The sequence below is a fragment of the Salmo trutta genome, chromosome 11 (assembly GCF_901001165.1).
Source record: "Salmo trutta chromosome 11, fSalTru1.1, whole genome shotgun sequence".
Classification (NCBI taxonomy): domain Eukaryota; kingdom Metazoa; phylum Chordata; class Actinopteri; order Salmoniformes; family Salmonidae; genus Salmo; species Salmo trutta.
Genome location: NC_042967.1, coordinates 18107969 through 18134132, shown reverse-complemented (window position 1 = coordinate 18134132; position 26164 = coordinate 18107969). Strand labels below are relative to the sequence as shown.

Genomic DNA, 26164 nt, shown 5'->3' with positions numbered 1-26164 from the left:
TTACTTGTCATAACTTATACTTGGTCTTCCCTGTAGCTCAGTTGGTAGAGCATGGTGTTTGAAACGCTAGGGTCGTGGGTTCGATTCCCACGGGGGGCCAGCACAGGAAAAAAAAATGTATGAAATGTATGCATTCACTACTGTAAGTTGCTCTGGATAAGAGTGTCTGCTAAATGACTAAAATGTAAAATGTAATACATCATCAATTCACTCTGGACTGAGCATCAAGCCAGTTGAACTGAAAACACAAGCACTACACATAGAGGGTAGTGTTCAATGTGGAAACCACTCAAACGGTTAAAAACACATTGACCTAGTTTTCATATGAAAACCTCAGTAGTGTGAAGCTGAGCCATTCCCCTTAAATCTAGGGCCAGGAGGTGTTCCCTGGTCTGGTCATGTGGTGAAGAAAAACTCCTGCCCCTGCCTTTCATTATGTCAGGTGGAGCAGTGTGAAGTTGTCCCTAGATGCTGATCTTGGGTCAGTTTTACATTTTTTTCCCACTAATGGTTAACGTTTTCCATGTCTTTGGGGAACATGTTGGAGAGTAATCCTTGGGGATGAAAAGTGTCCTCCTGACACTCAAAACACAGAGCGAGGGAGAATTATAGGGTTGAGGTCCAAGTTGCCAGATTTCAATGGACAACTTGCAACTTGGACCTCGATCCTACAGTTCTCCCCTGCTCTGTGTTTTGACCGTCAGGGGGACACTTCTCCGTCTGTCCAGACTCTATTCCCCCTCCGCGTCCTCCTTTTTGACAGTAGATTTGGCCTGAAAAGAGGAGGGAGGAATTAAATTAACAGGCATGAGCTCTACAAAGCTCTAAAACAAATGCAGGTCTATTATAACTCAGCTATTACTAGGCTATAATATTGATCAAATGGCTTGAATTAAGTTGTTCATTTACTGACTTAACTCATTGACACAGAACATGTCAATCTTCTCTGTTCTCAAAACATTTGAAAGTCAAATTGGACTGCATTAATTTCCTGTACTTTTGAAAGGAAAAAATCCTTTCCTTCCAACTTCCTGATTTAATTTGGAAGCAATGTGAGAATATATATTTAGGGTCAATCTATTAAAGGTCACTATATATTTAGGGTAAATGTATTATGCCTGCTTGACAGATACACCCATCTAGTACCGGGTCGGACCCCCTGTTTCCTCCAGAACAGCCTGAATTCTTCGTGGGAATTGATTCTACAAGTCTGAAACGTTCCACAGGGATGTTGGTCCATGTTGACGCGATGTCATCACACAGTTGCTGCAGACTGGATGACGGTACACCCCCGCCACCAGCCTGTACTGTTGACACCAGGCAGGATGGGTCCATGGACTCATGCTGCTTACGCCAAATCCTGACTCTGCCATTAGCATGACGCAACAGGAAACGGGATTAGTTGGACCAGGCAATGTTTTCCACTCCTCAATTGTTGTTGATTGCGTGTCCACTGGAGCAGCTTCTTCTTGTTTTTAGCTGATAGGAGTGGAACCCGATGTGGTCGTCTGCTGCAACACCCCATCCATGACATGGACCGATGAGTTGTGCGTTCCGAGATGCCGTTCTGCACACCACTGTTGTACTACGCCATTATTTGTCTATTTGTGGCCTGCCTGCTAGCTTGCACGACTCTTGCCATTCTCCTTCAACCTCTCATATCAATGAGCTGTTTTCACCCACAGGACTGCCGCTGACTGGATGTTTTTTGTTTGTCGCTCCATCCTCAGGAAACCCTACACACTGTCGTGTGTGAAAAGCCCAGGAGGTCGGACATTTCTGAGATACTGGACCTCGCGTGCCTGGCATCGACGATTCTAACGTTTAATCAAACAGTAACATTGCCTCGATGCCTGTCTGCCTGGTTTGTATAGCAAGCCACGGCCATGTGACTCACTGTCTAGGAGCGTTCCATTTTCTTGAACGAGGTGGTGTACCTAATAAACTGACCAGTTAGTGTATATTTAGGGTCAATATATATTTAGGGTCAATCTATATAGGGCCAATATATATAGGATCAATCTATATATAGGGTCAATCTATACTGAACAAAAATATAAACGCAACATGCAACAATTTCAAAGATTTTACTGAGTTACAGTTCATATAAGGAAATCAGTCAATTGAAATAAATAAATTAGGCCGTAATCTATGGATTTCACATGACTGGGAACACAGACATGCATCCTTTGTTCAGATACCTTCAAAAAGGCGTGGATCAGAAAACCAGTCAGTGTCTGGTGTGACCACCATTTGCCTTACGCAGCACAACACATCTCCTTCACATAGAGTTGATCAGGCTGTTGATTGTGGCCTGTGGAATGTTGTCCCACTCTGCTTCAATGGCTGTGTTGCTGGATATTGGCGGGAACTGGAACACACTGTTGATCCCAAGCATCCAAAACATGCTCAATGGGTGACATGGTGAGTATGCAGGCCATGGAAGAACTGAGACATTTTCAGCTTCCAATAATTGTGTACAAACCCTTGCGACATGGGGCCGTACATTATCATGCTGAAACATGAGGTGATGGCGGCGGACGAATGGCACGACAACGGGCCTCAGGATCTCGTCACGGAATATCTGTGTATTCAAATTGCCATTGTTAAAATGCAATCGTATTCGTTGTCCGTAGCTTATGCTTGCCTATACCATAACCCCACCATGGGGCACTCTGTTCACAACGTTGACATCAGCAAACTGCTCGCGCACACAACACCATACATGTGGTCTGCGGTTGTGAGGCCAGTTGGACGTACTACCAAATTCTCTACAACGACATTGGAGGCAGCTTATGGTAGAGAAATTAACATTCAATTCTCTGGCATCAGCTCTAGTGGACATTCCTGCAGTCAGCCTGCCAATTGCACGCTCACTCAAAACTTGAGACATCTGTGGCATTGTGTTGTGCAACAAAATGGCACATTTTAGAGTGGCCTTTTATTGTCCCCAGCACAAGGGGCACCTGTGTAATGATCATGCTGTTTAATCAGCTTATTGATATGCCACACGTGTCAGGTGGATGGGTTATCTAGGCAAAGTTACAATACTCACTAACAGGGATGTAAACAAATTTGTGCACATCATTTTAGAGAAATAAGATTGTGTGTATAGAACATTTCTGGGATATTTTATTTCCGCTCATGAAACATGGGATCAACATTTACATGTTGTGATTAGATTTTTGTTCAGTGTATACAGGGCCAATATACACTGAGTGTACAAAACATTAAGAACACCTTCCTAATATTGAGTTCCATCCCTTTCGCCCTCAGAACAGCCTCAATTCATAGGGCATGGACTATAAGGTGTTGAAAGCATTCCAGAGGGATGCTGGTCCATGTTGACTCCAATGCTTCCCACAGTTGTGTCAAGTTGTCTGGATGTCTTTTGGGTGGTGGACCATTCTTTATACACAAGAAACTGTTGAGCATGAAAAACCAAGCAGCGTTGCAGTTCTTGACATATTCAAACCGTCCAACTTGTCTTTATACACATGGGAAACTGTTGAGCATGAAAACCCAGCAGCGTTGCAGTTCTTGACAAATTCAAACCATCCGATTTGACCTATCTGTCCGGCAGACCGGTCCCACCTGTCCGGCCGACCGGTCCCACTTGTCCGGCCGACCGGTCCAATCTGTCCGGCCGAACGGTCCAATCTGTCCGGTCGGAGGAGAAAGAAAGAGTCAGAGAGAGAGAGACAAAAGAACATCAACATGACCTTTCGTGATGTGACGAGGAAGATAGCCAAATTGTTGGTATGGCGCAACAACACTCGTGTAAATATTCCCCTTCGATGGAATTGTGAACCTTTCTGCAGATGCGTTCATATCATATCTAATTCAATACATTTGAATTTGTCTGTTCATAAAAAGTCAATTTTCTTTCTCTCAATCTTTCATTTACATAGGTCATGGTTGAGCTGGGCTGGACCAAGAGTGTAAAAGGTTACCGCTTGTGATTACATCACTGGTGAAAAGTCAGTGATAAAAATATATTCAGTTGACTTACATCCCACTGGGCAAAAACTGGTTGAATCAACTTTGTTTCCATGTCATTTCAACCCCCAAAAATCAATGTGATGACATTGAATCAATGTGGAAAACTGATTGGATTTTCAAAAAGTCATCAACGTAAGGGCATTTAGTCTTTTTTTTCACCAAACTTTTAACCTAAATCCAATGACATTGTGTCTTTTTTTGTTGATTCCATGTTAATTGACAACTGAACCAAATGTTAATCAAAACTAGACATTAGTCAGGGCCCAGTGGGATGTTAGTCTGTCAGACCGATCTACTTTGACATCTTCCTCTCTCCTTCCCAACTTTCTCCCCTCCTCTGGCTCTCTCGCTCTACTCCTGACACAGGCCTGATGAGCTGGACTCAGGTACAGAATAGACAGATAGCACCAGTCAGCTGGCCAGATAGTAACAGATGGGTCCGGTTTATGTCGTGCCAATTCACACTCTGGATGGCACACCTACACAATCCATGTCTCAATTGTCTCAATGCTAAAAATGACTTATTTAGCCTGTCTCCTCCCCTTCATCGACACTGATTGAAGTGGATTTAACAGGTGACATCAATAAGGGTATTTAGGGTCAAGAAGCACCATAGAATTCTTTGAAAAATATGATTTATTGATGGAATTATAGGATTTAATGAACAAACAGCAACAGCCATTGGTGAAATTGGTACAAAAGAACAGACAGTTTTTCAGTCTCAGTACAATTTCTGCTGTAACTTTAGTGTGAGGCACGCAGTATTATTAGAACACAACCATTATCAACCTTAACAGTCAATGTGAGTGATGCTGTTGGCCTTAAAGAAGCCAAGAAAAAGTAACAATCCTTGTAGATAATGTAAATATGAACCACGTTGTATTGTAGACGTATGAGACCAGGGTAAACATCCTGCAGAAATACGACTACGTTAAAACCAATGACGTTTGAACTCATGATATTGCTATAACAGTTGTTTTCAATAGTGTTAGGTTCTAATTCTCAGAGTAAACAACTCAACAGACACTATGAAAGCTTAACCAAGTTTATTCTCCCAGAGGATCAATACAGCTGCATTAGACAAAACACGTTTCCACCAACACAAGTATATATACTCCAATTTAGATGCACTCCTCCTTCTTTCCAATCCTTACATCTGTTATGGTTCGACAGGAAGACGAAGTGATGGGGTAATTAACCATTGTTTCTCCCTTAAGGGGATCTGACCTGACCTCAACCCCCTTGATGCCTAATCCTCTCTCCCCTTATCAATGCCTGCCACGTGATCGCTTCCCTGCCCAACTCACGGCTGTCATGGTGCCTGGTACCAGACTGTGTCTCTTCTCCTCCCAGAGGATCCCTCCCATAGGATCCCTAATGGCTAACAATAGCATATCCTGACGCAATGTAAACGTTATACATTACCCTCTCTCCCTCAGTGACATGAATAAGTATATTTCATATTCTCAGAACCCAACAATAGGAATCTCCTGCTTCTGTGTCAGTTCTCAATGATGAAGCTTCTGATGTCTATTCAGATTGCTGGATTGGGAGAACCTGCGCCCGCACTGTGCACAACTGAAGGGCTTTTCCCCAGTGTGGACGTTCTGGTGAACTTGGAGCTTGCTGGGGGACACAAAGCTCTTCTCACACAAGGTGCAGGCGAACACCCGCTTTCTGGTGTGAACGACGACGTGCTGCCGCAAGTCACTCTCGTGAACAAACTTCTTATGGCAGCTCGGGCAACCATACGGTCGTTCTATGGTGCCAGGTCTAATGTGAGTAGCAAGACTACTTGAGTGAGAGGAAGTTGTGGCGCTTGGTCTAAAATGGCTGACAGGAAGTGAGGTATGAGCTGGTTGTTGAGCTCTTCTTCCTGGTATTTCAGAGTGTCTATGGAGGCTTGCCAAAGAGCGCAAACTAGCTTTGTTGGCCTCACCTGTATTTCCTGCGTCAAGACGGGTGCTTGTATTTATCTCTGTGGGACGGAATCCGGGTGAAACCAATTGCATAGTGTTGTCTCTCATCGATTCGTGGTGTACAGGGTGAATCGTTGGTGCATTTCTGTTAAACACTCCCACTCCCTGCTTATTTCCAGTCCCATTGACCTGTGGTGTAGTAGCTGTACCCACCTGACCCCACTCAAAATCTCTATCTACCTGCTGCCCACTGGATACAGAGTCAATCACTATCACATGTTGTGATGAGGAATGGAACGACTTGGGGGTAAACCCGAGGCCGGCGTCAGATCCACTGACCTCCATAGCGGTGTTATTGTAGTTGTTGTTGTTGCTTCTGGGGCCACTGGACTGGAAGGCGGGGTCCTCTGTGATGGCTGCAGTCAGTTGGGTGGTTAGCTCTCTGCTGCCCTCCACTGTTCTGGCTGGGTGGCTGATCCTAGAGTCCTGGTCATCTGCTTCTCCCTCCACCTTGATGATCAGCAGGTCTGGTTCCCCTTCCTCTGTCTCTGCTGACTGCTGATGGGGTTAAGTGGGAGAGATGAGTGAGTGAGACAGATCATACACTATCTACTGAATGGAGATATGGTCATGACATGGGATTTAGTGTAATTCATAGTAGTTGCCTTGTTGTTATTGTGTTATAATCAGTGGTGTAGTGGAGGGTAAACTCCACCTTTTGTATTTTGTGCAAAAGCCTTCATAAAGACATTGGGTAGAAGTGAAATAATACACCAATACAAATATAATTGAACATATGCAGTGCATTCGGAAAGTATTCAGACCCCTTGACTTTTTCCACATTTTGTTTACGTTACAGCCTGATTCTAAAATGGATGAAATTGTTTTTTCCACTCATCAATCTACACACAATACCCCATAATGACAAAGCAAAAGCAGGTTTTTAGACATTTTTGAAAAAAAAAATATATATATACACATTTATATAAGTATTCAGACCCTTTAATCAGTACTTTGTTGAAGCACCTTTACCAGCGATCACAGCACTGATTCTTGTTGGGTATGATGCTACAAGCTTGGCACACCTGTATTTGGGGAGTTTCTTCCATTCTTCTCTGCAGATCCTCTCAAGCTGTTAGGCTGGATGGGGAGCATCACTGCACAGCTATTTTCAGGTCTGTCCAGAGATGTTCAATCGGGTTCAAGTCTGGGCTCTGACTGTGCCACTCAAGGATATTCAGAGACTTGTCCCAAAGACACTCCTGTGTTGTCTTGGCTGTGTCCTGTTGGAAGGTGAACCGTCGCCCCAGTCTGAGGTCCTGAGCGCTCTGGAGCAGATTTTCATCAAGGATCTCTCTGTACTTTGCTCCGTTCATCTTTCCCTCAATCCTGACTAGTCTTCCCAGTGCCGCTGAAAAACATCCCCACAGAATGATGCTGCCACCACTATGCTTCACCGTAGGGATGGTGCCAGGTTTCCTCCAGACGTGACGCTTGGCATAAAGTCCATAGAGTTCAATCTTGGTTTCATCAGACCAGAGAATATTGGTTCTTGTGTTCTGAGAGTCCTTTAGGTGCCTTTTGGCAAACTCCAAAAGGCACCTTTTACTGAGGAGTGGCTTCCATCTGGTCACTCTGGTCACTCTATAAAAGGCCTGATTGGTGGAGTGCTGCAGAGATGGTTGTCCTTCTGCAAGTTTCTCCCATCTCTAAAGAGGAACTCTGGAGCTCTGTCAGAGTGACCATCGGGTTCTTGGTCACCTCCCTGACCAAGGCCTTTCTCCCCCGATTGCTCAGTTTGGCCGCGCGGCCAGCTTTAGGAAGAGTCTTGGTGGTTCCAAACTTCTTCCATTTAAGAATGATGGAGGCCACTGTGTTCTTGGGGACCTTCAATGCTTCAGAAATGTTTTGGTACCCTTCCCCAGATCTGTCGCTCGACACAATCTTATCTCGGAGCACTACGGACAATTCCTTCGACTTCATGACTTGGTTTTTGATCTAACACGCACTGTCAACTGTGGGACCTTATATAGACAGGTGTGTCTTAACAAATCAAGTCCAATCAATTGAATTTACCACAGGTGGACTCCAATCAAGTTGTAGAAACATCTCAAGGATGATCAATAGAAACAGGATGCACCGGAGCTCAATTTCGAGTCTCATAGCAAAGGGTCTGAATATTTATAGTTGAAGTCAGAAGTTTACATACACTTAGGTTGGAGTCATTAAAACTCGTTTCCAACCACTCCACAAATTTCTTGTTAGCAAACTATAGTTTTGGCAAGTCGGTTAGGACATCTACTTTGTGCATGACACAAGTAATTTATCCAACAATTGTTTACAGACAGATTATTTCACTTAATCACAACTCCAGTGGGTCAGAAGTTTACATACACTAAGTTGACTGTGCCTTTAAACAGCTAGGAACATTCCAGAAAATGATGTCATGGCTTTATAAGCTTCTGATAGGCTAATTGACACCTTTTGTCACGTCCTGACCAGTAAAGGGGTTATTTGTTCTTATAGTTTGGTCAGGACGTGGCAGGGGGTATTTGTTTTATGTGGTTCAGGGTGTGTTTGTGTATGTGTTCATGTAGAGGGGGTATTTGGTTTATATGGTTCGGGGTGGTTGTGTATGTAGAGGGGTATTTGATTTATGTATTCCGGGGTTTTTGGGTTATCATTCTATGTTAGTTTATTTCTATGTTCTGTCTGGGCGTTTGTATTTCTATGTTTTGGTAATGGGGATTGGGGCCTTCAATTGGAGGCAGCTGTCTATCATTGCCTCTGATTGAAGGTCCTATATTTAGGAGTGTGTTTGTTTTGGGAATTGTGGGAGATTGTTTCTTGGTTAGCTGTGTGCCTGATGAGACTGTCCAGTTCGTTCGTTTTTGTATACGTTGTTTGTGTTTTTCTTCTTCACTAAAATAAAAAGAAGATGAGTATACATTTTCCCGCTGCGTTTTGGTCTACACCCTACGACACCTGTGACAGAATCTCCCACCAAACTCGGACCAAGCAGCGGAGGAAGGAGCAACAGATGGACTACAAGGAGTACTGGAGTTGGGAGGACATCTTGGAGGGAAAGGATCCTACACATGGGAGGAGATCCAAGCTGGAATGGATCGCCTGCCATGGAAACAGGTGGAGACAGCGAGGGAGGAACGTCGTAAATGGAGCGAAGAGGAACAGTTACAGAAGTACACGGTTGGCATTTAAGCCTGAGAGGCAGCCCCAGAATTTTTTTTGGGGGGGGGCACACAGGAGTATTGGCTAGGTCAGGTGATAGACCGGAGCCAAATCCCCGTGCTTATTGTGGGGAACACCGGATCAGAGGAGCACCGTACTATGCGGAAGTGCGCACAATCTCGCCTATGCGCACGAACAGTCCGGTGAAAATGATTCCCCAGCCCCTCGCAAGTGCCATGCTCGAGTGAGCACTCAGGCCATAGGGGTTGTATGTTCCAGACTGCCAGTAATGCTTCACGGCCCAGTACGTCCTGTTCCCGCTCCTCGCACTAGCCTTGGGGTGCGTGTCCCTAGTCTGGCGTCTCCTAAGCCAGCACCACGCACTAGGCTTCCAGTGCGTCAGCCCAGTCCAGTACGTCCTGTTCCCGCTCCTCTTACTAGCCTTGGGGTGCGTGTCCCTAGTCTGATACCTCCAGTACCAGCCCCACGCACTAGGCTTCCAGTGCATCAGCCTAGTCCAGTACGTCCTGTTCCTGCTCCCCGCACTAGCCCTGAGGTGCGTGTCCCCAGTCTGGTACCTCCACTACCAGCACCACGAACTAGGCTTCCAGTGCGTCAGCCCAGTCCAGTACGTCCTGTTCCCGCTCCTCGCACTAGCCTTGGGGTGCGTGTCCCTAGTCTGATACCTCCAGTACCAGCCCCACGCACTAGGCTTCCAGTGCATCAGCCCAGTCCAGTACGTCCTGTTTCTGCTCCCCGCACTAGCCTTGGGGTGCGTGTGCCCAGTCTGGTACCTCCACTACCAGCCCCACGCATCAGGCTTCCAGTGCGTCAGCCCAGTCCCGAGCTTCCGACGACAGTGCCTCGTCCAGAGTGTCCGGTAACAGTGCCTCATCCAGAACTTCCGGCAACAGTGCATCGTCCAGAACTTCCGGCAACAGTGCCTCGTCCAGAACTTCCGGCAACAGTGCCTCGTCCAGAACTTCCGGCAACAGTGCCTCGTCCAGAGTGTCCTGCAACAGTGCCTCGTCCAGAGTGTCCGGCAACAGTGCCTCGTCCAGAATGTCCGGAACCAAGAGAGACGGCCCACTCTCCGGAACCAAGAGAGACGGCCCACTGTCCGGAACCAAGAGAGACGGCCCACTGTCCGGAACCAGGAGAGACGGCCCACTGTCCGGAACCAAGAGAGACGGCCCACTGTCCGGAACCAAGAGAGACGGCCCACTGTCCGGAACCAGGAGAGACGGCCCACTGTCCGGAACCAAGAGAGACGGCCCACTGTCCGGAACCAGGAGAGACGGCCCACTGTCCGGAACCAAGAGAGACGGCCCACTGTCCGGAACCTGGAGAGACGGCCCACTGTCCGGAACCAAGAGAGACGGCCCACTGTCCGGAACCTGGAGAGACGGCCCACTGTCCGGAACCAAGAGAGACGGCCCACTGTCCGGAACCTGGAGAGACGGCCCACTGTCCGGAACCAGGAGAGACGGCCCACTGTCCGGAACCAGGAGAGTCGTCCTACAGCCCGGAGCTCCCAGAGTCGTCCTACAGCCCGGAGCTCCCAGAGTCGTCCTACAGTCCGGAGCTCCCAGAGTCGTCCTACAGTCCGGAGCTCCCAGAGTCGTCCTACAGCCCGGAGCTCCCAGAGTCGTCCTACGGTCCGGAGCTCCCAGAGTCGCCCTATAGTCCGAAGCTCCCAGAGTCCAGTCCAGTGTCTAGAGTGACTGGCCTCAGGCAGAGGTATGTAGTGGGGGTGGTTTGGTCAGGTAAGGGATTAAGGCCTGAGCCTAAGCCACCTCCACTGTAGGAGGTTTGGGGAGGGGGGGGTGTAGCACAGGAGCCATCGGTGACCGCAGCCACCCTCCCTTCCCTCCCTTTAGTAAGGGGTTTATTTTGTATTTTTTTTGTCAGGTGCATCTGGGGTCTGCACCTTTGGGGGGGTACTGTCACGTCCTGACCAGTAAAAAGGTTCTTATAGTTTGGTCAGGACGTGGCAGGGGGTATTTGTTTTATGTGGTTCAGGGTGTGTTTGTGTATGTGTTCATGTAGAGGGGGTATTTGGTTTATATGGTTCGGGGTGGTTGTGTATGTAGAGGGGTATTTGATTTATGTATTCTGGGGTTTTTGGGTTATCATTCCATGTTAGTTTATTTCTATGTTCTGTCTAGGCGTTTGTATTTCTATGTTTTGGTAATGGGGATTGGGGCCTTCAATTGGAGGCAGCTGTCGATCGTTGCCTCTGATTGAAGGTCCTATATTTAGGAGTGTGTTTGTTTTGGGAATTGTGGGAGATTGTTTCTTGTTTAGCTGTGTGCCTGACGAGACTGTCCAGTTCGTTTGTTTTTGTATACGTTGTTTGTGTTTTTCCTTCTTCACTAATAAAAAGAAGATGAGTATACATTTTCCCGCTGCGTTTTGGTCTACACCCTACGACACCCGTGACACCTTTTGAGTCAATTGGATGTGTACCTGTGGATGTATTTCAAGGCCTACCTTCAAACTCTGTGCCTCTTTGCTTGACATCATGGGAAAATCAAAAGAAATCAGCCAAGACCCCAGAAAAAGAATTGTAGACCTCCACAAGTCTGGTTCATCCTTGGGAGCAATTTCCAAATGCCTGATGGTACCACGTTCATCTGTACAAGCAATAGTACACAAGTATTAACACCATGGGACCACGTAGCCGTCATACCGCTCAGGAAGGAGACGCGTTCTGTCTCCTAGAGATGAACATACTTTGGTGCGAAAAGTGCAAATCAATCCCAGAACAACAACAAAGGAGCTTGTGAAGATGCTGGAGGAAACTATATCTATATCCATAGTAAAACAAGTCTTATATCGACATAACCTGAAAGGCCGCTCAGCAAGGAAGAAGCCACTGCTCCAAAACCGCCATAAAAAAGCCAGACTACGGTTCGCAACTGCACATGGGGACAAAGATCGTACTTTTTGGAGAAATGTCCTCTGGTCTGATGAAACAAAAATATAACTGTTAGGCCATAATGACCATTGCTATGTTTGGAGGAAAAAGGGGGAGACTTGCAAGCCGAAGAACACCATCCCAACCGTGAAGCACGGAGGTGGCAGCATGATGTTGTAGGGGTGCTTTGCTGCAGGAGGGACTGGTGCACTTCACAAAATAGATGGCATCAGGAGGGGGGAAAATTATTTGGATATATTGAAGCAACATCTCAAGACATCAGTCAGGAAGTTAAAGCTTGGTCGCAAATGAGCCTTCTAAATGGACAATGACCCCAAGCATACTTCCAAAGTTGTGGCAATATGGCTTAAGGACAACAAAGTCAAGGTATTGAAGTGGCCATCACAAAGCCCTGACCTCAATCAGATAGAAAATTTGTGGGCAGAACTGAAAAAGTGTGTGCGAGCAAGGAGGCCTACAAACCTGACTCAGTTACACCAGCTCTGTCAGGAGGAATGGGACAAAATTCACCCAACTTATTGTGGGAAGCTTGTGGAAGGCTACCCAAAACATTTGACCCAAGTTAAACAATTTAAAGGCAATGCTACCAAATACTAATTGAGTGTATGTAAACTTCTGACCCACTGGGAATGTTATGAAAGAAATAAAAGCTGAAATAAATAATTCTCTCTACTATTATTCTGACATTTCTGACAAACAGCAAGGCACATGATCCCGGAACTGGATCATAAAGCTAAACCATAGCTTTTTTTACATAGGAATCTCTTGCTGCTGTGTCTAGGGCTGGCACAATTACCGTATAACCCTGTAACCGATGGCTATGGATGAAGACTGTCAAGAAAATGTAATAAACCATTTAAAATCTAAATATGTGATTTATTTTTTATTATTTTGTGGATCGAACAGCTGACAGAAAACTCGACGGCTGGGCATTTGTGAGGTTGAGTCAATTTCTGCCATAGAATTAGGAATTAGAATACAAGAATGGACATGAAAGGTCTTATAACAGTATAAAAGGTCAGCTATTTTGTTCAGGGAGTTTGTCAACCATGGGCAGCCAGTGTGCAGCGATAAGATGCTGTGTAAAACAATGAATTTGAAGATAATCTGCACAGTATGTTTATTAGCTAGCCAGCGAGTTTAAGTGGAATGATTTCCAATAATTGTTCAAATTAACTGCCAATATGCCAACATTCTATACAAACAGTGCAGTCAATCCACAGCCATACACTGGCTGAAATCAGTTGATGATAGGTCTTATACAAGTAGTAAATGCAATAAGTACTGATATTGTATCATATTACAACATTCCCAGCTTTCCAAGAAAACAAACATTGAGACATTTATGGTCTGTTTATATATATTTTAGAGGCTATTTAAACAGAAAGTGTATAAACCTGTATAAACTGTATTTATAATTACATGACAATATTTGAGGTTAACAATCATTATATTTCTGATATTTCACATGCCTTACTTTTATAATTCATAAGTAAAAGCAGGAAATGCATCACCTCTGCCTCTACTGCCATTAGTTCCAATTAGACCGGATTGGATTTCTTCCTGACCACAATGGCTGCCATTCTCACTCCATTCTAGAACTGAGTGTTGATGACATAGCCCCTCTAGTAATTTAATAGGATCTCTATGGTTTCTGCTGTAACATGGACTCGCCAACTTGATGAAACGTTGTTGCTACTTGCTGAAACAAGTCAGGAGTGGAGGAGAAAACAAAATGTGCGTTTTTTGCTATTCAAACGGTTATAACGGTGACCACAGTCAATTGGCTGACCAATTACCAGCCCTATTTGTGTCAGTTATCAATGATGAAGCTTCTGATGTCTTTTCAGATTGCCAGAGTGGGAGAACCTGCGCCCGCAATGTGCACAACTGAAGGGCTTCTCCCCAGTGTGGACGTTCTGGTGCACTTGGAGCTTGCTGGGGGACACAAAGCTCTTCTCACACAAGGTGTAGACGAACACCCGCTTTCTGGTGTGGCTCACCATGTGATGCCGTAAGTCGCTCTCGTGGAGAAACTATTTATGGCAACTCGGGCAACCGTACGGTCGTTCTACAATGCCAGGTCTAAAGTGTGTGGAGTACTGGAGTGAGACAAAGTTGTGGTGCTTGGTCTAAAATAGCCCTCAGGAAGTGAAGCATGAGCTGGTTGTTGAGCTCCTCTTCCTGGTATTTCAGAGTGTCTATGGAGGCTTGCCAACGAACACCAACTAGCTTTGTTGGCCTCACCCGCATTTCCTGTGCCAGGCCTGCATGTATTTATCTCTGAGGGCCGGAAGCCGGGTGAAACCAATTGCGTTGTGTTGTCTCTCATCGAATCAGTGTGAATCATTGGTGAGTTTCTGTTAAACACTCCCACTTCCTGCTTATTTCCAGTCCCATTGACCTGTGGTGTAGTAGCTGTACCCACCTGACCCCACTCAAAATCTCTATCTACCTGCTGCCCACTGGATACAGAGTCAATCACTATCACATGTTCTGATGAGGAATGGAACTCCTTGGGGGAAAACCTGTGGTTTTCTAACCCTACACTTCTCATTTCTATGTCTGAGCTAGTCTGTGTTTCTGGGCCCACTGGGCCACTCCCTAGGTCCATTACTTTAGTGTGAGCAGCAGAGGCACCATCATCAGTCGCTACTACCTCTCTCCACACCTGGTTTAAAGAACCTCTTAGGAGAGTGAGGTCCCTGTTCATGTCACACTTTGTGCCCAGACTCTGCCTCTCTGCTCTGGGTTCAAATCCTGTGTGTTGCTGGGGTCCCTGGTTCACATTCTCTGTTTCTGACTCGAGGAGAAAGGCCTTAGATCCACTGACCTCCATAGCGGTGTTGATGTTGTTGCCTCTGGGCTGGAAGGCAGGGTCTGTAGTCAGTTGGGTGGTTAGCTCTCTGCTGCCCTCCACTGTTCTGGCTGGGTGGCTGATCCTAGAGTCCTGGTCATCTGCTTCCCCCTCATCCTTGATGATCAGCAGGTCTGGTTCCCCTTCCTCTGTCTCTGCTGACTGCTGATGGGGTTAAGTGGGAGAGATGAGTGAGTGAGACAGATCATACACTATCTACTGAATAGAGATATGGTCATGACATGGGATTTAGTGTAATTCATAGTAGTTGCCTTGTTGTTATTGTGTTATAAACAGTGGTGTAGTGGAGGGTAAACTCCACCTTCTGTATTTTACACATGCCTTTACAAAACTTTGGCGCAAAAAATGCATTGAAAGTATAGGGAGTGTTACTTTACTCACTGTGTACGGCGATCATCGTTTACCAACCATATTTTTTTACCACTAGATCACTAGTTATAATGTGCTGACATACACATCTATATAGACATAACCTCATCCCCAGGCGGAAGTGTCTGGTGTCCGAGACTAAAACATACATAAGTCTGTGACAGTCTGAAATCGGCTGTTAAAATTGGAACCTACCTCATCACTTGAAGTATCCATATGCTTTGATGTAGAGACATCCTCATGGTCCACGTCTATGGGCTGTCTGTCTCTTGGTATGGTGCTGTTCCCAAAACTTCTGTTGGAAAGTCTGGCTCTGCTTTGCCAAGTAGGTCCTGGAAATAAAGGGGGAGGTTCATTTGACACCATCCATCAATGGTGTTTTACAAAGTACAAAGCAAGCATAATACCTTCATGATGTACACTACCGTTCAAAAGTTTGGGGTCGCTTAGAAATGTCTTGTTTTTGAAAGAAAAGCACATTTTTTGTCTATTATAATAACATCAAATTGATCAGAAATATAGTGTAGACATTGTTAATGTTGTAAATGACTATTGTAGCTGGAAATGGCAGATTTCCTATGGAATATCTACATAGGCCTACAGAGGCCCATTATCAGCAAATATCACTCTTGTGTTCCAATGGCACGTTGTGTTAGCTAATCCAAGTTTATCATTTTAAAAGGCTATTTTATCATTAGAGTTTACATACACTTAGGTTGGAGTCTTAAAACTCGTTTTCAACCACTCCACAAATATCTTCATTGCAAACTATAGTTTTGGCAAGTCGGTTAGGACATCTACTTTGTGCATGACACAAGTAATTTTTCCAACAATTGTTTACAGACAGATTATTTCACTTATAATTCACTGTATCACAATTCCAGTGGGTCAGAAGTTTACATACACTAAGTTGACTGTGCCTTTAAACAGCTTGGAAAATTCCAGAAAATAATGTCATGGCTTTAGAAGCTTCTGATAGGCTAATTGACATCATTTGAGTCAATTGGAGGTGTACCTGTGGATGTATTTCAAGGTCTACCTTCAAACTCAGTGCTTCTTTGCTTGACATCATGGGGAAATCAAAAGAAAATCAGCCAAGACCTCAGGAAACAATTGTAGACCTCCACAAGTCTGATTCATCCTTGGGAGCAATTTCCAAATGCCTGAAGGCACCACAATCATCTGCACAAGCAATAGTACGCAAGTATTAACACCCATGGGACCACGCAGCCGTCATACCGGTCAGGAAGGAGACGCGTTCTGTCTCCTAGAGATGAGCGTACTTTGGTGCGAAAAGTGCAAATCAATCCCAGAACAACAGCAAAGGACCTTGTGAAGATGCTGGAGGAAACAGGTACAAAAGTATATTTTTCCACAGTAAAGCGAGTCTTATATCGACATAACCTGAAAGGCCGCTCAGCAAGGAAGAAGCCATTGCTCCAAAACCACCATAAAAAAGTCAGACTACGGTTTGCAACTGCACATGGGGACAAAGATCGTACTTTTTGGAGAAATGTCCTCTGGTCTGATGAAACAAAAATAGAACTCTTTGGCCATAATGACCATCGCTTTGTTTAAAGGAAAAAGGGGGAAGCTTGCAAGCTGAAGAACACCATCCCAACCGTGAAGCACGGGGGTGGCAGCATCATGTTGTGGGAGTGCTTTGCTGCAGGAGGGACTGGTGCACTTCACAAAATAGATAGCATCATGAGGAAAGAAAATGATGTGGATATATTGACGCAACATGTCAAGTCTTCAGTTCTTTACATTTAGATTTTAGTCATTTAGCAGACGCTCTTATCCAGAGCGACTTACATTAGTGAATGCATACATTTCATTAAAAAGATTATCCGTACTGGTCCCCCGTGGGAAATGAACCCACAACCCTGGCGTTGCAAACACCATGCTCTACCAACTGAGCCACACGGGACATCAGTCAGGAAGTTAAAGCTTGGTCCCAAATGGGTCTTCCAAATAGACAATGACCCCAAGCAAACTTCCAAAGTTGTGGCAAAATGGCTTAAGGACAACAAAGTCAAGGTATTGGAGTGGCCATCACAAAACCCTGACCGCCATCCTATAGAACATTTGTGGGCAGAACTGAAAAAGCATGTGCGAGCAAGGAGGCCTACAAACCTGACTCAGTTACACCAGCTCTGTCAGGAGGAATGGGCCAAAAGTCACCCAACTTATTGTGGGAAGCTTGTGGAAGGCTACCCGAAATGTTTGACCCAAGTTAAACAATTTAAAGGCAATGCTACCAAATACTAATTGAGTGTATGTAAACTTCTGGCCCACTGGGAATGTGATGAAAGAAATAAAAGCTGAAATAAATCATTGTCTCTACTATTATTCTGACATTCCACATTCTTAAAATAAAGTGGTGATCCTAACTGACCTAAGACGCCAAATTTTTACTAGGATTAAATGTCATGAATTGTGAAAAACTGAGTTTAAATGTATTTGGCTACGGTGTATGTAAACTTGCAACTTCAACTGTATGTTAGCACAGCTGAAAACTGTTGTGCTGATTAAAGCAGCAATAAAACTGGCATTCTTTAGACTAGTAGAGTATCTGGAGCATCAGCATTTGTGGGTTCGATTACAGGCTCAAAATGGCCAGAAACAAAGACCTTTCTTCTGAAACATTACCTGACTATTTACATATCAGGGATTACCATTCGGTTATATATTTGAAATCCAACCTATGCTTAATCCACTAAAATATGTCACATTCAACGTAAAAGGTCTTAACAGCCCGATTAAGAGGAAAAGAGTCTATACATGCCTTAAGAAATTAAAGGCTGACATTGTGTTTTTACAAGAAACGCATCTTACAGCCAGTGAACACTATAAACTAAAGAGGGAATGGGTAGGACAAGTTTTTCCGTCCTCTTTTAACTCCAAAGGAAGAGGAACTGCAATTTTGATAAGTAGACACATCCCCTTCTGCGTCAACAATTAAATTCTTACCTTCTAATAAATCTCCTGGGGAGGATGGCTTCCCTCCAGAGTTCTATAAAGAATTTAAGGAGCTGTTGGTCCCCTACCTTATGGAGGTACTTAAAAAACAGGGAGGACAACTGCTTTCCAGAGTCTCTCTCTCAAGCAGTGATTACTGTAATCCACAAGAAAGGGAAAACCCCGCTAAAGTGCGCCTCCTATAGACCAATCTCTCTCCTTAACACAGATTGTAAACTGGCCACCAAGATGCTATCTAAGAGACTGGAGTCAAGTCTTTCCCTGTTGGTCGACCCAGATCAGACTGGCTTCAAAATTAATAGATTGTCCTCCAATAATGTCAGAAGGTTTTTTGATATAATTCACCTTGCTAATAAAAACAAAATACTTAGTGTCGCAGTCTCCCTCGACGCCGAAAAGGCCTTTGATAGGGTTGAATGGCCATATCTCTTTTGCGTCTTGGAAAAATCTGGTTTAGGTACCGTGTTTGTAAATTTGATAAAATCACTCTACAAATCTCCTAAAGCTAGGATTGCTACCAATGGGATTACTTCCTCCTCTTTCCCTCTTTATAGGGGGAACAGACAAGGTTGCCCAATTAGCCCCCACCTCTTTGCCCTCGCCATCGAATCGTTGGCTGAGGCTATTAGAACGTGCCCTGACATACATGGCTTTGAGGTGGCCCCCAGACCCATAAGTTATCACTCTTTGCCCTCGCCATCTAACCGTTGGCTGAGGCTATTAGAACGTGCCCTGACATACATGGCTTTGAGGTGGGCCCCCATACCCATAAGTTATCACTCTTTGCGGATGACCTTATCTTATTTCTAAGGAACCCAGAACATTCCCTCTCTCACTTACAGAACCTATTACAGCGTTATAGTTCTTTCTCTGGATATAAGGTCAATTTTGACAAAAGTGAAATCTAACCGTTGTCTGTCTTTGACCACCATACCATCAAGCATCAGTTTCCTTTTAGATGGTCGCCTATGGGCTTCACATATTTGGGTATAATGGTGGATGGTAACCTGAAGAACCTCTATAAATTAAATCTGGCCAGCTTGTTGAAAAAGGTGGAGGGTGACCTTTGTAAATGGATGGACTTGCCTCTCACTCTACTGGGTAGAATAAATGTAATTAAAATGAATGTCCTGTCCAGATTTCTATATTTGTTTCAATCTCTCCCTATCCCTGTGCCCGCAGCATTGTTTTCCTCTCTCGACAAGCTGACCAGACGGTTTATCTGTCACGGCAAAACCCCTAGGGTTGGCCTGGGTAAACTGAGCCTTGATTACGGCCAAGGGGGCTTAAACCTCCCCAATTTCAGAATGTACTATTGGACTGCACAGTCTAGATTTCTAGCTCAGAGGTTTGACAATGGTCCCTCTCCCTATTGGTTGAACATTGAACAGTTTGATAAATTATTTCATTTTTGTTTTGAATGTTCTTAATTGGAAAATGCAAAAATAATATATATATATATATTTAAATCAGCCATTTCCAGCTACAATAGTAATTTACAACATTGACAATGTCTACAATGTATTTCTGATAAATTTGATGTTATTTTAATGGACAAAAAGTGTGATTTTCTTTCAAAAACAAGGACATTTATAAGTGACCCCGAACTTTTGAACGGTAGTGTATGTAATGTGTATATATTGATAGAAGGATCCTAGCTGTGTTGACAGTACAAAGTCAGCATGATACGTCATATATGGAATGTCAACAATACTACTGGGCCCTAACTGTTTTGACATTACATAAATCATGGATGTATTATACTTGCTTTGAACTTTGTAAAACACAATTGATGGATGGGATCAATTGAAGATTCATGTAATTTAGTCTATGTGCACTGTCAAATTCACCATCACCACCACCAACCTGTTGTTGCAGTCTCTCGATGGTTGTGTCTGTTTAGCAGGCGTATTCCATGGAAGCGGTTGTGGACGGACCCATCCGAAAACTTTGTTCTCTCTGCTCGAAACCTCGCGATCTGAAGTTCCATCAATTTCATTTTCCTCCGGAGAAATTCGTTGTCCTTTTGGCTTTGGGAAATCTCCAGGTGTACAACGGCATAGCCATCGTCAACAACTTTGCAGATTTCGGCGACAGCAGCGTTGGCTAGCACCTCCATGATTGAGGCTATCTGCGCCTGGAAATCAGCAACGGAACCCGACATTGTTCTCCAGAAGCTTTTGGCCCCTTTTCAATGTAACAGTATTTGCGTTTTATATATTATGAGTAGCTACAGTTATCTACCAATCTATTAAAACAAATTATAATATCAGAAACTAAACGTCAATTTGCAGCTAGCTTTGTTTGTACCTAGCTGGTGAGATTTTTTTATTTTATTTCCTCACGTCACAGTAATGTAATCATACGTGGACTGTAGAATGTAAAGTTTAACACCGCCACCTACTGTACAGGAGTGCTGCACAACAATGTTGCACCTACGTAATAAACATGTTCTCTGGTGAAAACAATATTTCATGATTTTTCTAAAATAAAGCATTTCACTATTTTGGGTATTTCTAATAGAAATAAACAACAAACGATTTACAACAGTATGACAGACTAGCCTAGATATGAATTCCATCCACATCTTTACAGCCTGTCAATCTGATTGTCAATCTACTGTATCTTGTCGAAAGGCAAATGGAAATTCATTCTTAATTGCTGTTCTTTGGTACATCCCGGAAACGATACAATTTCATAAGGATGTTCAAAATCTTAACTTGTTATAACTTATACATTATCAGTCCACTCTGGACCAAGCATCAAGCCAGTTGAACTGAAAGCACAACCACTACACACAGAGGATAGCGTTCAATGGGGAAACCAATGAAACTTAAAAACACATGGATTCAAGTTTTCATATGAAACTCCCAGTAGTGTGGAATAGAGGTCGACCGATTATGATTTTTCAACGCCGATACCGATTATTGGAGGACCCCAAAAAAAAGCCGATACCGATTAATCGGTCGTTTTTTTTTATTTATGTGTAATAATGACAATTACAACAATACTGAATGAACACTTATTTTAACTTAATATAATACATCAATAAAATCAATTTAGCCTCAAATAAATAATGAAACATGTTCAATTTGGTGTAAATAATGCAAAAACAAAGTGTTGGAGAAGAAAGTAAAAGTGCAATATGTGCCATGTAAGAAAGCTAACGTTTAAGTTCCTTGCTCAGAACATGAGAACATATGAAAGCTGGTGGTTCCTTTTAACATGAGTCTTCAATATTCCCAGGTAAGACGTTTTAGGTTGTAGTTATTATAGGAATATTTCTCTCTATACGATTTGTATTTCATATACCTTTGACTATTGGATGTTCTTATAGGCATTTTAGTATTGCCAGTGTAACAGTATAGCTTCCGTCCCTCTCCTCGCTCCTACCTTGGCTCGAACCAGCAACACATCGACAACAGCCACCCTCGAAGCAGCGTTACCCATGCAGAGCAAGGGGAACAACTACTCCAAGTCTCAGAGCGAGTGACGTTTGAAACGCTATTAGCGCGCACCCTGCTAACTAGCTAGCCATTTCACATCGGTTACACCAGCCTAATCTCGGGAGTTGATAGGCTTGAAGTCATAAACAGCGCAATGCTTGAAGCATTGCGAAGAGCTGCTGGCAAAACGCACGAAAGTGCTGTTTGAATGAATGCTTACGAGCCTGCTGGTGCCTACCACCGCTCAGTCAGACTTCTCAATCAAATATCAAATCATAGACTTAATTATAATATAATAAACACACAGAAATACGAGCCTTAGGTCATTAATATGGTCGAATCCGGAAACTATCATCTCGAAAACAAAACGTTTATTCTTTCAGTGAAATACGGAACTGTTCCGTATTTTATCTAACGGGTGGCATCCCTATGCCTAAATATTCCTGTTACATTGCACAACCTTCAATGTTATGTCATAATTACGTAAAATTCTGACAAATTAGTTCGCAACGAGCCAGGCGGCCCAAACTGTTGCATATACCCTGACTCTGCATGCAATGAACGCAAGAGAAGTGACACAATTTCACCTGGTTAATATTGCCTGCTAACCTGGATTTCTTTTAGCTAAATATGCAGGTTTAAAAATATATACTTCTGTGTATTGATTTTAAGAAAGGCATAATTTTTTTTAAAACATATATTTTTTTTTTAATCGGCCAAATCGGTGTCCAAAAATACCGATTTCCGATTGTTATGAAAACTTGAAATCGGCCCTAATTAATCGGCCATTCCGATTAATCGGTCGACCTCTAGTGTGGAACCCTTACAACTAGGGCCAGGAGTTTTCCCCTGCTCTGGGGAAAAAGTTGTCCCTAGACACTGATCTTGTGTCAGTTTAGCATTTTTTCCCACTAATGGTTAAGGTTAGGATTGTGGGAGAGGAAGCTGATCCTAGATCTGTACCTAGGGGAAACTTCACCCTGGAACACTCCGAGCAGCCCAACGTCCTGTGGCCTGCCACCAGCGTGGACAGGGAGATGCCTCTTCATGTGGCCGGACTGGGTGAAGCACTTACCGCAGTAGACACATTGAAACGGTTTCTCTCCGGTGTGCACCCTCTCATGCATCTTCAGCTGGGGGCTGTGGGAGAAGCGCTTGGTGCAGTGGCTGCAGCCGTACGGTTTCTCCCCGCATGTGCCTCCGGACGTACACTTGCTGGGGGACGGGCATTCCGCAGAGGCTGCACCGGAGCTGCCTCTTACCCGAGCAAGGCGTTAGCTGTTGTGGCTGCTTTTCCATGCATTTCGATGAAGTAGTAGAGCCACTGTTGATATTCGGGAATGGGGCTTGCTTCCCTCTTTGAGGAACCTGGTGGAAAGTAACACTTCGGGAAGAAAAGCTGTTTCGGGTGGACAGTCTGTTGAAATCGGGCGACTTGGACCTCGATCCTACAGTTCTCCCTTGCTCTGCGTTTTGAGTGTCAGCTGGACACTTATCTGTCTATCCAGACTCTATTCCCCCTCCCCATCTCCCTCTTCCACAGTAGATTTGGCCTAAAAAAGAGGCGGGAGCAATTAAATTGACGGGCATGAGCTCTACAAATCTCTCAAACAAACACGTCTATTATAACTCAGCTATTACTAGGCTATAGTATTGATCCAATGGCTTGAATTAAGTTGTTAATTTACTGACTTAACTCATTGACACAGAAAATCTGAAGTTTCTCTCTCCTCAAAACCTCTCTCTGCCGCACCTGCTGTCTCTACCTTTGAATACTTTGCTATGAAAAGCTAACTGACATTTACTCCTAAGGTGCTGACCTTTTGCAACCTCTATAGACACTGATTATTATTTGACCCTGCTGGTCATCTATGAAAATTTGAACATCTTGAAGAACGATCTGGCCTTAATGGCCATATACTGTTATAATCTCCACCGGGCACAGCCAGAAGAGGACTGGCCACCCCTCAGAGCCTGGTTCCTCTCTAGGTTTCTTCCTAGGTTCATGCCTTCCTAGGGAGTTTTTCCTAGCCACCGTGCTTCTACATCTGCATTGCTTGCTGTTTGGGGTTTTAGGCTGGGTTTCTGTACAGCACTTTGTGACATCTGCTGATGTAAAAAGGGCTTTATAAGTACATTTGATTGATCGATAATTCCCTGTACTTTTGAAAGGAAAATGACCTTTCCTGCCTGATTTAATTTGTCAGCAAGGTGAGAACATACAGATACCTACCAAAATAAAAGAAACACCACCAAAGTGATTTAATAGGGTGTTGGGCCACCACGAGCCAGAACTGTTTCAATGCACCTTGGCATAGATTCTACAAGTGTCTGGAACTCTATTAGAGGGATGCGACACCGTTCTTCCACCAGAAATTCCATCATTTTGTGCTTTGTTGATGGTGGTGGAAAACACTTCAAAAAAGTGTTCAATTGGATTGAGATCTGGTGAGTAAGACGGTCATGGCATATGGTTGACATCGTTTTCATGCCCATTAAACCATTCAGTGACCACTGGCGCCCTGTGGATGGGGCATTTTTATTCGTGACCCTAAGCATGATGGGATAATAATTTATTAATTAACTCAGGAACCACACCTGTGTGGAAGCACCTACTTTCAATATACTTTGTATCCCTAATTTGTTTTCATTATTTTGGTAGTTACCTGTATATTTAAGGTCAATCTATATAGGGTAAATATATATTGAGGGTCAATCAATATAGCAGGGGTATTCAAATCTTACCCTACGAGGTCCAGAGCCTGCTGGTTTTCTGTTTTACCTGATAATTAATTGCACCTACCTGGTGTCCCAGGTCTAAATCAGTCCATGAATACAGTGGAACAATGAAAAAACACAGTGGAACTGGCTTCCAGGTCCAGAGTTGAGTTTGATGGCTATATTGGGTCAACCTATATTTATGGTCAATATACTCTATATTTAGGGCCAATCTATATTTAGGGTCCATATACCGTATATTTAGGGCCAATATATTTAGGGTCAATCTATATCGGGTATATATACAGAACCAGTCAAAAGTTTGGACACACCTACTCATTCAAGGGTTTTTCTTAATGTTTTACTATTTTCTACATTGTAGAATAATAGTGAAGACATCATAACTATGAAATAACACATATGGAATCATGTAGTAACCAAAAAAAGTGTCAAAATATATTGTATATTTCAGAGTCTTCAAAGTAGCCACCCTTTGCCTTGATGACAGCTTTGCACACTCTTGGCATTCTGTCAACCAGCTTCATAAAGTAGTCACCTGGAATACATTTCAATTAACAGGTGTGCCTTGTTAAAAGTACATTTGTGGAATTTCTTTCCTTCTTAATGCATTTGAGCCAATCAGTTGTGTTGTGACAAGGTGGGGGTGGTATACAGAAGATTGTATTTTACCAAATAGGGCTAAGTCTATATTATGGCAAGAACAGCTCAAATAAGCAAAGAGAAACAACAGTCCATCATTACTTTAAGACATGAAGGTCAGTCATTCCAGAACATTTCAATAACTTTTTTACTTTCTGTGCAGTCGCAAAAACCATCAAGCACTATGATGAAACTGGCTCTCATGATGACCGCCACAGGAAAGGAAGGGGATAAGTTATTTACATTTTTATTTTCTACCTTTATTTAACTAGGCAAGTCAGTTAAGAACAAATTCTTATTTTCAATGACGACCTAGGAACAGTGGGTTAAATGCCTTGTTCAGGGGCAGAATGACAGATTTTTATCTTGTCAGCTCGGGGATTCGATCTTGCAACCTTTCGGTTACATGTCCAACGCTCTAACCACTAGGCTACCTGCCGCCGAGTTAGAGTTACCAGCCTCAGAAATTGCAGCCCAAATAAAAGCTTCACAGAGTTCAAGTAACAGACACATCTCAACATCAACTGTTCAGAGGAGACTGCATGAATCAGGCCCAGCTAGCACAATTAGTTCTTTGGAAATTGTAGGAACCTAAGTTTTTGGTTTCCCATTGGTTCTGGAAACTAAGTCATACGTTTCCTGACTGGTAAAACTTAACGTTTTTTAAACGTTCTAAAAACGGAAGTGAACATTTTGCTTGTTCTGGGAGATTCAAAAAATGTTTTACTATGGTTCCCTGAAAGTTTTACTGGGAGGTTTTATTAACGTTCTGAGAACGGAAATTCTAGTTTTTTTTTAAGGTAATTAAATGACGTTCTGAAAACATGTTTCAATAAGACTTTCATAACACTGCTAGCTTAGTTTGGGTTAACTGTTTTGAACTCCCACGCACAGATGCAAACACATGTATTTTTTTATTATGGCATGGCATCAGTGAGATTCTAACCTATGATCTTCTGTTCTCTATCCATGAAATGACTTCACAGTGCCACCATGATGGAGCTAACACGCCATGTTCATTTTTTTTACTTATACAAAGCTGTTCATTTTAGTCTATTCA

General features: G+C 43.6%; 1 protein-coding gene across 3 annotated transcripts; it reads right to left on the bottom strand.

Moving 5' to 3' along the window:
• Positions 1-3392: 3392 nt before the first annotated feature.
• Positions 3393-20712, bottom strand: LOC115202350 (zinc finger protein 213). 3 transcript variants are annotated; one of them, XM_029766465.1, is made up of 5 exons: positions 20147-20710; positions 15494-15630; positions 14885-15073; positions 6261-6479; positions 3393-3660 (listed from the first exon to the last, which is right to left on the bottom strand). In XM_029766465.1, the coding sequence occupies exons 1-5, from the start codon at positions 20442-20444 to the stop codon at positions 3550-3552; spliced, it is 954 nt and encodes a 317-aa protein (XP_029622325.1). In that variant the 5' UTR covers positions 20445-20710; the 3' UTR covers positions 3393-3549. The 3 variants fall into 3 exon arrangements, with proteins under 3 accessions (XP_029622325.1, XP_029622324.1, XP_029622323.1); XM_029766464.1 differs by lacking the exon at positions 3393-3660 and having other exon boundaries at positions 4621-6479; positions 14885-15070; positions 20147-20712; XM_029766463.1 differs by lacking the exon at positions 3393-3660 and having other exon boundaries at positions 4621-6479; positions 20147-20711.
• Between the last annotated feature and the right edge of the window lie 5452 nt (positions 20713-26164).

What these genes read in the sequence shown, in the direction of transcription:
- LOC115202350 (XM_029766463.1), bottom strand. Translation starts at nt 20,444, where the DNA reads ATGTCGGGTTCCGTTGCTGATTTCCAGGCGCAGATAGCCTCAATCATG. An exon ending in TGGATACTTCAAGTGATGAG is followed by an intron (nt 15,074 to 15,493) that starts GTAGGTTCCAAT and finishes TAACCCCATCAG; the next exon opens with CAGTCAGCAGAGACAGAGGA. An exon ending in ACATCAACACCGCTATGGAG is followed by an intron (nt 6,480 to 14,884) that starts GTCAGTGGATCT and finishes TAACCCCATCAG; the next exon opens with CAGTCAGCAGAGACAGAGGA.